The sequence below is a fragment of the Callionymus lyra genome, chromosome 15, assembly GCF_982586985.1.
Source record: "Callionymus lyra chromosome 15, fCalLyr1.hap1.1, whole genome shotgun sequence".
Taxonomy (NCBI): domain Eukaryota; kingdom Metazoa; phylum Chordata; class Actinopteri; order Syngnathiformes; family Callionymidae; genus Callionymus; species Callionymus lyra.
Window position 1 is genome coordinate 15479832 of NC_141832.1, and position 12340 is coordinate 15492171.

Here is a 12340-nt window from a genome sequence, read left to right on the forward strand (position 1 = left end):
TAAGTAACTGAAAATTCATGTCAATAAACGCAAGAAATAATATATATATATATATATATATGTATAACCTGAAATTTAAGGATTTTGACAGAAGTTTTTAGAAAAGTAAACGTTTAGATATTTAGGATAGATTTATCCTCCAGGAATTGTCAAATGTTTTCAGGATAAACTAACCATTTTTATTTAGATTTGAAAAAAAACAACATTTTCTCAAGATGGCGTCCGAAGAGCCTGAGAACCTGCGTCCTCCATTCATGGCGAAGACGCTCCACTTGTCGCACCTAGAATGTCCCGCGTGGACTATTGTCCGTCCAGACGGCTTTCACTTGGGACGTCGGAATTCCAGCTGAAAGCCGGTCGCCCCAGAAGCGCTCACTGGGAAAGTCAAACAGCGTATCCATGGCGACAACGCTCGACTCTGAACCCTTTGACTCTGGGTGCGAGCATAAAGGGGTGAAGGGGCTTTTAGGGGGTTCTTGTTAAATCAGGTGCTTTCTGGAGGATTCAAATCTCTTCAGCGGTGTACGACTGTTGCCGTACGTTTAGGAAGTTTTGAAACTGTTTAGCAACGAGTGAAACCCAAACTGTAGTGATATCGTCTTGTCTCAGCTACCGCTAACTAGCAACATCTACTCTGTCTATTTCCTGCTTTGATTATCTACATTTCACTAATACTTTCACTTACATTTTGTTGAATTTTTGGTTCCTTTTGACCACTCACCTCAATGCATTATGATATGTTCCCCCGCCAGAGTGGAGACCTCAGCCCTAGAAGAAATACCTCATTAACTGATACATTTATTTTTTTAGCTCATTATTCTTTATTTTGTGTTGTTTATATAAACATTAACTTTTTTTTAAAAGTGTATTTACTTTAATTCAATATTGAATAATGAATCAATAAAATATTTTTTTGTTTATTCACTTTTCTAATCAAGTCTAAACTTCACTATCATTTTTGAGTAATTTTTGTAGTAGCAGTATGTAGCACAATACATGTTGTTTTTTTATTTTATAATTTATATACACGGATTCATCAAAGTCTTCTATTGATCTAAAATAATTGTGTTATTCTTTTCTTTCTTTTTATTTGCAATATTTATATGTAATAGTTATATTTCTGAGTTAAATAGTTCCATCTTAAATTGACAGTGAAAAGAATTGGCTCCAGAAAAAAAAATGGATCCAATTTGTATTGTACTAAAAAAGGAAAAATACACAAAAATTTAAAAATAATGAAAATTTTAAGAAATGTATTTATTTGTTTTGTCTCAGCTGCTACATGTTCTGACAACTTTTAATTGCCATTTCAAAGTTTTCTTTCAACCAATATAAATATATTTTCAGCCAATATTTTTTGTTCAATGCCAAGTCCATGTTAGACGTGAAAAAAAAACAACACAACTATCTATTTTTGTTGGCAGAAACCTGAAGTAGAACCAGACTTGAAGTACGTTTAAATAAATCCACTTCCTGTTCATTCCTTCTTCTCATGGCTTCGGCTTCTGTGGAAGTTCTAACAACATGACCTTGAACGCCAAGGATTTTTCGTGGGGAAAAAAAACGGCGTCGACATCCACGACATCAATCGTGACGCGGCTCCTGTAAAAAAAACGACGATTTCAGACGCTCGATCGGTTAAAAAAAACGGTCATGTGACATTGTTGTCCGCGTATAAAGGGGCTTGATCTTTTTTTTTCCCGTAATCCCGTGGACGCTCAGCACCAGACGTCTTTTGTCCTGCCGGTGTGATCCAGTCAGAAGTCAGGGTCATGGCCAGGATAATGGATCGGGGTGGGGGGCAGGGGGGGGTCGGCCGGGAGAAAAGAAAGTCGTTCGAAGTCTTGGTTAATATTTTATGCCTCTTAGGGAAGCGCAGGAATGTCGGGAACGTGTTGCCGTTGCGCGTGCACGGCCTACTCCCCTCACCCCCCTGGACTTGATTAGCCGGAATCAATGGAGTCTCTGTGTTGTGTGTGTGTTTGTGAGTGTGTTTGTGAGTGTGTGCGCTCATGGCCCGAGCACACATAAACACACCGCTCCGGCGCTGAGGCTGGATATCAACCACCCACACTGAGCCAGACGCTCCTGGAATGAAGTCGTCACATTTCTAAGATGGTTCTTCACAACCGTCACCTTTTCGGAATTCCTCTCTCTCCGCCTCCGACTTCCCTTCTTGCCTGTTAGAAATTGAGAGGTTTTTTTTTTAAGAAAAAAAAGCTAAAAAAGGGCGGCTCCTAGAATAGTCATTAATCCCCGGAGGGTCATGAGTTTTTTCCAGGGCCTCCCTCCCCTCACCCGGCCCCGCCTCCCTTTTTACCCCGAGCCGTGGCCAGATTAAGGGTGTTGGGTATCAGCGGCAAGAAGTGATCGTAGGGTCAGGCACGTCAAAAATATCGGGTATCAAAGGGCCCCCGTGGGAGCCGCGGCGTCCAGCTCGGTCGGCGGACTCGTCGGGTTGGGGAAGAGATCAGGGACTTGTCAGGACGGGCGTTTAATCACGGAGCGTGGACTGTACAGTAGCGGCGGCCAAATGCAGATTCCTACTTCTTTTTTTTGGGGGGGCGGACGTCTTCGGGGATAGGACTGTTGGGGTATACAGATGGGTTTGAGTGGAGAGCTTTTCTTTTGGTAATAATTTGGACCCAGATTTTTATTTCTTTTTTTCCGCAAAAAGGGCTATTCTTGCCTTAAAACGTAGATAAGAAGATCTTTGTGTACGAAGCTAATAGCATAGGCAAGAGGCGGAAGTTTCTTGAGTGACTTAAGGAGCTCTCTGATTCGTTGATTGAAAATAAATAATCGTCTCCAAAGAGTTCTCGGATTGGCCGAAAAGTACTGGTCCATCTCTCCCTTTAGAAACCCCTACATTTTTCTTCCCAATTTCTGTTAAAAACCCCTCCTGCTGGTTACAATCCACTCTTTAATCGGCAAAAAGTGAAGATGGTTTTCTGAAAACCCAGGTTTTCTTATTGGCATTATTTTAGTTTAGCAACTTAAAAGGGCACCTAACGTTGACTTCCTCTTTCGAAATTATTTTCCGAAAGGTTGTTGTTTTTTTTGACGCGTATCTTCTTTCTGCTATTTTGTTGCATAAAAGTACCTAAAGTAGCACTTCTACCAGAAGTTTGTCCAAGATAAGTATTTTATTTTTCTCAAAGTTGTATTTGCGATATATACGCCCAATTTGGGAACTCTCTAGCGCCACTTTGAAGCAAAGATTTTTAGATTTTCAGGAGAAATCTACTCTTCGATAGGCGAATACTAAAGGCAGTTTTCTGAAAACCCGGTTCTCTGATTAACTAAAAGTCCGGGGTATACTTTTGAACTATTACAGTCTACGAAGCAAAAATATCATCTGTAGTTTAGTTTCCCTGAAGGAATTTCAGCGACTAAAGAGTTTCTCTCAAACGATGGTTGCGCAAAAAAGTATTAGCTTTCAGTTATTTCCATCTGAAGGTTCATAGGTGCTCATTAAAGATCACAAGAATTTGTGTTTCAAGAACAAACAATTGCACTTATTTTTGCTTACAAAATGTTGTTTTTTTTGGCCTTTTAGCTTCTTTTGTCGCCTAAAAGTCACTAAAATAGCAGGTTTTATCTTAGACAACGGTGGGCTATTTAATGCCGTCGGGGGCCACATTTTATGCTGGGATTATTGTGAGGGGCCGTGAGTAGAGCCAAGAGCCAAAATATGATGTAAAAAACTAAAAAAAATAACAGTGGAAAAAGCAGGTAACCCTTTAGAATGGGGAACAAATATTAACCATTAATAAGCTACTTATTTATACCTGTATAAACAACACTTGACCACTCATTAACCATCATAAAGTACTAACTCACACCTTGTTCATGGTGACTATATTCTACCCTTAATAACATGATATTAAGGTGTTCAAGCTGAACAAAGACTTTATTACTGATTATAAACAGAAAATATTTAATTAAAGATTAACTTTGGTGAACACTAGCTTCTCTCTATTTACCCGTATTCAGTGTAAGTACCATAAGAGAATAAAGTCACTATTAATAATACGTTTAAAGTAAAAGTACTACTATAAATAAATACTATTATAACAGCTTCTTAACTCAAAAATAAATGTTTGTAATTGTGAATATATTCACTATTTTTTACATAATTACAAATTCTTATTATCGGTAATAAAGGGGTTGTTCAGCATTAATGTGTTATTAATGATAGAAAATGGTAACAAAGATGTAAGTAAGTACTTTATGATAAGTGGCTAATTTCCTATCATTACAAATATAAATACGTAGCTCATTAATAGTTAATATGTGTTACCAAAAGTGTGTTGAAGTTTTACCAAAAAGCATTAAAAAATCCTAGCTACTCCTATAAAACATGTATTTACCTAAAAATGATCTCAATAGTCAATCAAATTATTTTGAGTGGAATGAAAAATTAAGCAAACAGACTAAGAACGTCAGCAGGTTGTATTGAGAGTTAATACAATAATAATAAACACATTTTTTTTAGTTGCCAATGAATGTTTTAACATGGATCCGTTCTACACTGACTTCATTAGGGCCACATAAATACTGTCAAAGGGCCAAATGTGGCGCCCAAGCCGCACTCAAATTCTTGTATTTCTACACATTTATTGCTACAAAATGGCTGCTCTTCTCACCAAATTTAATATGTTGTGTGTGTATGTGAGTGTGAGTCTGTGTGTGTGTGTGTGTGGGGGGGGGTCTACACTTAAACCAGTCCTTTATTTCTCAACTCTTACGTCCCCTCCCCCAACTTTTTATTCAATGGAGGCTGCCATGGCAACAGAGGTCTTGTCAACCGAGGGGAAACTTTCTCATGACATGATAATCAGCACTATATGTATCAGTCGCTATCCCAGCTTTTAAATCAACGTAAAAACACAAAACACACACCAACGGAGGAACTTTTGGTGGACGTGGTTGTGCGTCTCTGAGACGTCACGGTCCAACCAGAAGATCCACCGTGTCCAGGAGTTCAAACCCTCTTTAACCTCTGACCTCGTAGAAAAGAAAAGAAAAAACTTTGGCTATTAAGTCAGGACGAGTTGGGGGTTGTGCGTCCGCCGGAGGGAAAACACACATCGTCCGCCATTGTTGGGGCGACCGAGATCATCGGGCGATCTCCTGGTAGAAAAAGAGGGTGATGGATCGAGTAATTGAAGGAGTGACGTCTGAGGCCTGTCCGGGTGAGGGTCTTAATAGGGCCCGTGATGGATAGGTAGGAAACCCACACTTAGACGTCCTCACAGGATCGGATGTGAGCTTGTTTACGCTCAGGTCACTGGATGATGGATTGACTTGGAAGGACGTGACGCCGGAACTAAACGTTGTTTCTGTTTCGTGAAGCTTTATCACTAGTTATTTCCTGTGTCAAATCTTTTAAGAAAATGTAGATGTTTGCAGCGGAGCCCTTGAATTGGATGTTTTCTTGGCGTACCAACAGTAGTGTTCCAAGGGCAGACCCTTGAGGAACCTCAGAACTGACCACGGAAATAAGATTTTGCTAGCGTTAGTGTCAGGAAATAATAATAAAAAAAGATCCTAATAGGTTGAAATAAAGATAAACAAGTAACTTCTTTATTTAAGGTAGCAGTTGAAGTGCGCAGACCTCTGCCAAGAAGCTCATTTCACACCCTTTTTAGAAAACAAAAAAAAAAAAACATCCATGTTTTGATGGCTTAACATTAACTTCCCTGAATAGGAATCGAACCTAATGTCAGATGAACAAAAACGACATATTTGCTGCCGTATTTACCCAGAATTTGTGTTTTTTGATTGACTTTGAAAAATGTACGGATTAGAATTTTACTACTAAATGACAAATTTGCGAACAATTTGTTTTCGGCTCACAGTGGTGGCGCTAAATCACAACCAAAAAAAAAAAATGTACAGTTTATAACTTTTACATCTTACCTCCAAAAAATACTTCAACAACCTTGTGGATCCAGATGGAACGCATATAAGTAAATACTGTTTTTGATAAACATCTGAGCATTCAATTTAAATATATTCTTTTTTTTTTAAGTTGCTTTGCTAACAGACCGAAAAAATGGATGTGGCGAACAAACCCGAAACAATTTCAGGTGAACAAAAACTACAGATTCCACGCTGTATTTACCCAGAATTTGTTATTGACTTTGAAAAATATATGAATTTAAATTTTACTATTAAAAGATAAATTTGCAAACAATTGTTTCTGGCTCACTGTGGTGGCGCTTAATCTCAACCGAAATAAAACTACATACAGTTTATATTTTTACATCTTACCTCCAAAAAATACTTCAAAAACCTCATGGATCCAGATGGAATACGAGAATATCAATTGAAAATAAATTCAGTTTTTGTTAAACCAACTTTTAAGTAGCTTTTCTTACGGACTAAAAAGAAATGAACGCAGCGAACAAGGTAACAGCAGTGGTAAAAATAAACCTCATGGCAGGTCAAGAGTTCAAGGAAAGGGGAGAAGGAGTCGTAAAGAATTGACTTCATGAAATAGTTCAGTCGTACATTTAAAGAGTAAAAACGTTGAGACACAAACTAAGATCTTGAGTCAAAATCAATCAAAATTCTTGAGGGAATGAGTCGAAGGAAGTCGTAGCAACAACTAAATGAAACATCAAATGATCTTATCGAAATTAAGTTCCGCACGTGTCGTATCCACGGTGCCACATGTCCCAGAATGCCATTCTCTCCCCTTTCCGCACGCCATCCTTTACCCCCCAAAAAACCCCTACATTTTTTTGTTTTTTGAGGCCATTTTTTCTTCTACTGACTTTTCCTGTGCGACATGTTCTGCTCATTATCCGAGTGCGTGTCTCTGGCGGAGGAGCCGGGATTTCATTAAAACCATTATTGGTTGTGAACCAGCGCGTCGGCCTCTAAGCTATGTCAACAGTTATCAAGCGGACAAGTGTTGGCAACAGCTGAACAGTCAGCTGGGACGAGAATGGCTGAGCCAAGGGAAAGTAGATCTGAGGGGGTACAGGGAGGACAGGAGGGGGGTCTCGCTCATGCACACACACCGTCTTTAAATGTGGTCTTAGAATGTCCAGAATGTTGATTGATTAAGTCGAAGATATGCGAGTCCTGTTACACAACATCTAGTTAAGGACTCGCAAAAAGAAACAAGTGCGTTCTGATGTGCAGATTAGTGAGGACGAAAGTTTAAGTGTTGGATTAAATATATATCTTCCATTTTAAGACCAATTTTTTAAAAAAGAAAAAAGGTTTCGGCCAAAGATTTAAATTATTAAGACACGTTTTCATTTAATTTAAAAATGATACTTTTCCACTTGACTCTTTATTCAAAAGAAAACTAAAAAAACCCCTGAAAAAACGATGTTTATTTTGTTTAAATGCCTCCATGTTTATTAATATTTACTTATTTGTGTTTTAATCAGATTTTTAGTTATTTTTATGTACTATATTAAGATTTTCTCTTCTTAAAAGAGTGATCTGATGATCTTTTTGTTGTGAAACATTAAAACTGTGGATTATTGAATAATATAATTGTATAATATATATATTTATTTTATTTTATTTTCTGGTCTTTTATTTCATCATATGACGGAATAATTTATTTTAATTTTAATAAATTTTAATAAATTTTATTTTTTTTATTTTTTTTATTTATCTATATACATTTTAACCGCTGGAAATATAAATTATTCACTGTTTCTATTTTATTAAATAGATTTTGTATCGTTTCTTTTTTTTATAACACATTTTTTTGAGGAATTTGCTGCCCTCCTCAGGAAGTGGGCGGTAACGCAATACATTTAATTTACATTTCTTTTACAAAAAAAACAATATGATATATTTATTATTCGTTTTTTCATTAACTTTAATTTGCTTTAGCAACTGATTAATATTTACACATTTAAAACGATCTTGTTGGATCCTTTTTAACTTTTTCTTTATTTAAAAGAAAAACTCAATTTCTTTTTTTAACACAGTTCAGTCGTTTATCTCCCATCGTTGCCAAGAACACGTCACTTTTGAATCCCCAAAAGTGCTGCAGCTACACGACCACTACTTATTAAAGCGACTAAACAAGAGAGTCATGAACTTACCGCGGAGGGGTCACCCAGACAAGAGTGGCCCCTGCGAGGGAAGTAAAACCACACTCTGGGAGTACGTGGTTAAAAAGCCACCAGTGGATCCACAAGGGCTTGATTTTCATTTTGTTGGACGACATTTTTTGGGGCTAAAAATATAGAAAGTCAAACAGAGCCAAAGAGATCAGGTTGAGTTCTGGGAGGAGATCCAGTAATAAAACAACAGTTTCTTCATCGACTTGATGGAATGAAAATAGATTTAAACTCGTGAGTGAAATCATCAGAAATATGAACTTGAGTCAAACTAAAGGGGAAAAGGTTTGAAGGCGTTTTTACAATTTGTAAAGAATCGTAACATTATTTTTTATTTAGCGGAACGAAATTGACCCGATGATAATAATAAAACCACACTATCGGTACAAACTCCGCCCTCAGGACCGCAGGGTGGCGGTGTTTGGCGATATTTAATACATGCGTTGTATATAGTGATGGGCTGATGGAGCAGTGTCATGTTGTTTAGAGGTCAGTAGGTGTCGCCATCAGTTTGAAAATGATGTGATGTTTCATTAAAACAAAGGAAAATAGTTCAGAGACCGCCATCTAGTGGACTCTGAAAATAATGGCACTGCTTCATGAAGCTTCATCACACATTGTATATACTTTAAAGCTATTTTTTTATACATCAAACACAATTTGGAAACCAGCTTTATTATTAAAAAAATTAAACTAATTTAATTAACATGGCATTACCTTCAAAGTTAGAGTGCCATCTAGTGGCCTTTCGAAATTAAGACACTGTATCACGATACCTCATCGACTGATCACTATTGTTACTGTGATATACAACACAAAAATACAAACACACACATTGACTCAAGTGTTTAAACATTAATAAAATATAATAGGTTTAAAACGCACACGATATATAAATAACAAAGTTACTTTTATCATGAACCTCTCAAAGGTTCACTTTATTATTTTTATCTAATTTTTACAGGTGAGTTCTTCCTTATCTTTCAATATAAATAAAGATATAACACTTCTTAGTTGCCTTCCAGGTTTTAAATATGTTTAAGGGGATTAACAAATTCATTTTAAATGATATAGATGTTAGATGGCGCTTAATACCGCCACCGTGCGGTCGCGATGGGTAATATTAGACCAATGTTGAATTTTTAATAGAGCAGATGGATTCATCTCTACTACCCTGTAACAGTAGTTTGATTCATGATACAAACTTACATAGTACTTTTTTCCTGACATAAGATAAAGTCCCGAATGTATAAAGTATTGTTAGTATCATCAGAATATTGAATTTTAAATTTTAAACGTTGAAACTTTGATTTATTTATGTTTATTCAAGTTTAAAGCATTCAAGTATTATTTGTCAAAACTGAATTCAACATTTTAAGTATATTTAAAGATTTAATAATTTAATACAAAAAAGCTGGAACATTTTCAAAGTGAACTTTTTTTTTGAGTTTAATATTGCGATTCCAAAAATTTAAAAATGAATTTCATAAATTTAACATTTTTTAATTTATAGCGTTTCAAGTTCAATATAATTTTTAAATTTATGAATTTAAATTGCTACAAATGACAAAATCTTGAATTTAGAAAATGTATTTTCTAATTATTGGAATTAGAATATCAAATGCCATGTGTAAAAATAATCATATGTATATATCATGTTGGCACTTTTATACCAACATTTTTATATTGAATTTAAAAGGCTACAAATGACAAAATCTTGAATTTGGAAAATGTATTTTTTAATTATTAAAATTAAATGATCAAATGCATGTTGGAACTAATATATCAAGATTTTTATAATGATTTCGAATGTATTTTAACGAAGCATATTCAACCATTTAATATAGAAAGAATTTCATTAAATATATATATATTTTTTTTTCTCACTCAACGTGAAACATATTAAGAAAGTTTTAACGTTCAAACATTCAATATTCTGATGGCACTGATATCAACGAGCTAAGCTAGCACATGTAGCATTCAGTGTAAAGTTTTCTTCACGTCACATTTGATCTGTTTTTTACATTTTTTTTAAAGCTGAAATAATAATCAAATCAATGAGGAACAAACGATCCTTCTTATCTTGACTGTAAACTGTTGACTCAAATCATTGTCACTTTCTAACGTTATCAGTTTATCAATCAAGGTATTTGACAAATATTCAGTCAAGAAATCTCCCCAAAAGTTTTCGACTCCTCACTCTGGTCAATGTTTAAGAGACTCTGGGTCTTGACTAATCTTTTTGTGGGTTAATTATAACGGGAGTCCAACAGGTCTCGTCTCCAGACTCCGGCTCCTCTTGGCAAAACCATGGCGTCCCGGATCTTCTCCTCCTGGTCCAGGTCGTGCGTCCAGACCCTCCGATGGGTGAGTGAGCGTGAGGCGGGTTCATGTGGACGTGAGTCTATACCTCGACTGTGTTTCAGAGGATGAGGTCGGTCAGGAGCTTCAACGCCGACGCCTGGACCCCAGGCGGGACTCTGAGCGGCAGCTACGTCCACGGGACCTCCTCGACCCCCTTTCTCTCGCTCACCGTGGGCCAGAGTCTGGAGCTGAGGGTCCGGCGCTCGCCCGAGAGGGAGGCGCTGGTGTTCATGGAGGATGGAATACGAAAGACTTTTGCACAGTTTCAGCAAGACGTGAGAAGCAGACGTGTTGTTTATCCTATATGTTTAGACTTTAGACTTGCTTTATTGTGCAACGACCAGAAGAACACAGCAGTTAGAAACTGGCAACGAAACTCCGTTGCTTGGCAACCGTTTAAAACAACACAGCATGGGGTGATTGTATAAATATAAATATTAACAAGTTGTAAATAGTTCACTATAATATAAACAGAAAAAATAAATGTTTCAAATATTGCATATAATTAATGTAAATAAAGTATAAATATATATATATATAAGTCAAAAATAGTGCAATATATAGATAAATAGAACAAATAAATAACGTTTTAAATAGTGCATTGCTCAAAGTTATATTGCATTTAACAGTCTGAAGGCCAAATGGAAGAAGCTGTTGCTAAAGCTTTATGTTCTGCAGCAGATGCTGCGGAACCTTCTGCCGAATGAGAGAGAACAGTCCATAGAGGGGTTCGGTGGAGTCGGACAGAATTCTGTGGGCTCTGTTCAGGCAGTTTATTAGTTAATAATGAGAGATTATTGGACCTGGATTCACAGATGGCTTGTGATTTATTAATATTATTATGACGCTGATGATGGTGATTATTATTATTATCATTATTAGCAGTAGTATTATTAGTATTATTGTTGATTATTCTGAATTCTAAAGAAAAATAATAAGAGATTATTTGACCTGGATTTATACAGAAGGCTTGTGATTTATTATTATTATTATTATTATTATTATTATTATTATTATTATTATTATTATTATTAGAATGAATGTTGATTCTATAGAAATTAACAAGAACATTTTTTACCTGGATTTATTTATACAAACCGCTTGGGATTTAAATTATTAAATTTTTAAAAAAAAATAATAATACACATTTATTTATTTCTTTGAAACGCTATTTTTATTGTATTGCTTTTTAGTATTTGTTAATGAGAAAAGAATGACAAAAAAAAGGACAAAACACAAAACAAACAACAAATAATTAATATATAAATTGACATAAATTAAACCAGACACTTCATATTTTACATTAATTCATAAAAGTAGTATATACAAATGAATTAAACAAATATAATTATATGAATTGTTCTCATTTCTTTTTCTTTTATTACTTTAAAAAGTTAAATCATCATCATGCCTTGATTTTGTCACTATATGTTGTATTATAACAACTAACTTTATTAGATCGTAGTGATGGTCTGATGACGCTTCATGAAACAGTGTCATGTTGTTAAGAGGTCAGTAGGTGGTGCCATCAGTTTAATAATAATGTTGCATTAGAACAGTTGTTCATAACAAAGGGAAATAGTGCAGAGACTGCCATCTAGTGGACTCTGAAGATAATGACACTGCTTCATGAAGCTTCACCAGAACATCACTATTATATTGATAAAGTGTCATGAAACAGTGTTAATTCTCAGAGCCCACTAGATGGCAGCGTAACATTTAACTCAAGCGCGCCGCCTACTGAGCTAAGAACGACAGTTAAGTCATGAAGCTTCATGGCTTATTTAAAAAAAAAAAGATATTGTAAAGAATGACCTCCTACCTTCACTAACCTTTAAAAGAAAACGGGTAAAAGTTTGATTCATTTTCGGATG

At 35.8% G+C, this 12340-nt stretch overlaps 1 protein-coding gene across 1 annotated transcript in view; it reads left to right on the forward strand.

Moving 5' to 3' along the window:
* Positions 1–10410: 10410 nt before the first annotated feature.
* Positions 10411–12340, forward strand: part of LOC148065093 (medium-chain acyl-CoA ligase ACSF2, mitochondrial-like) — a 179024-nt gene continuing 177094 nt past the window's right edge. The window contains exons 1-2 of the mRNA XM_087808672.1: positions 10411–10469; positions 10529–10741. Coding sequence (XP_087664798.1) covers positions 10413–10469; positions 10529–10741 — 270 coding nt within the window. The 5' untranslated portion in view covers positions 10411–10412. The remainder of the gene's footprint in view (positions 10470–10528; positions 10742–12340) is intronic.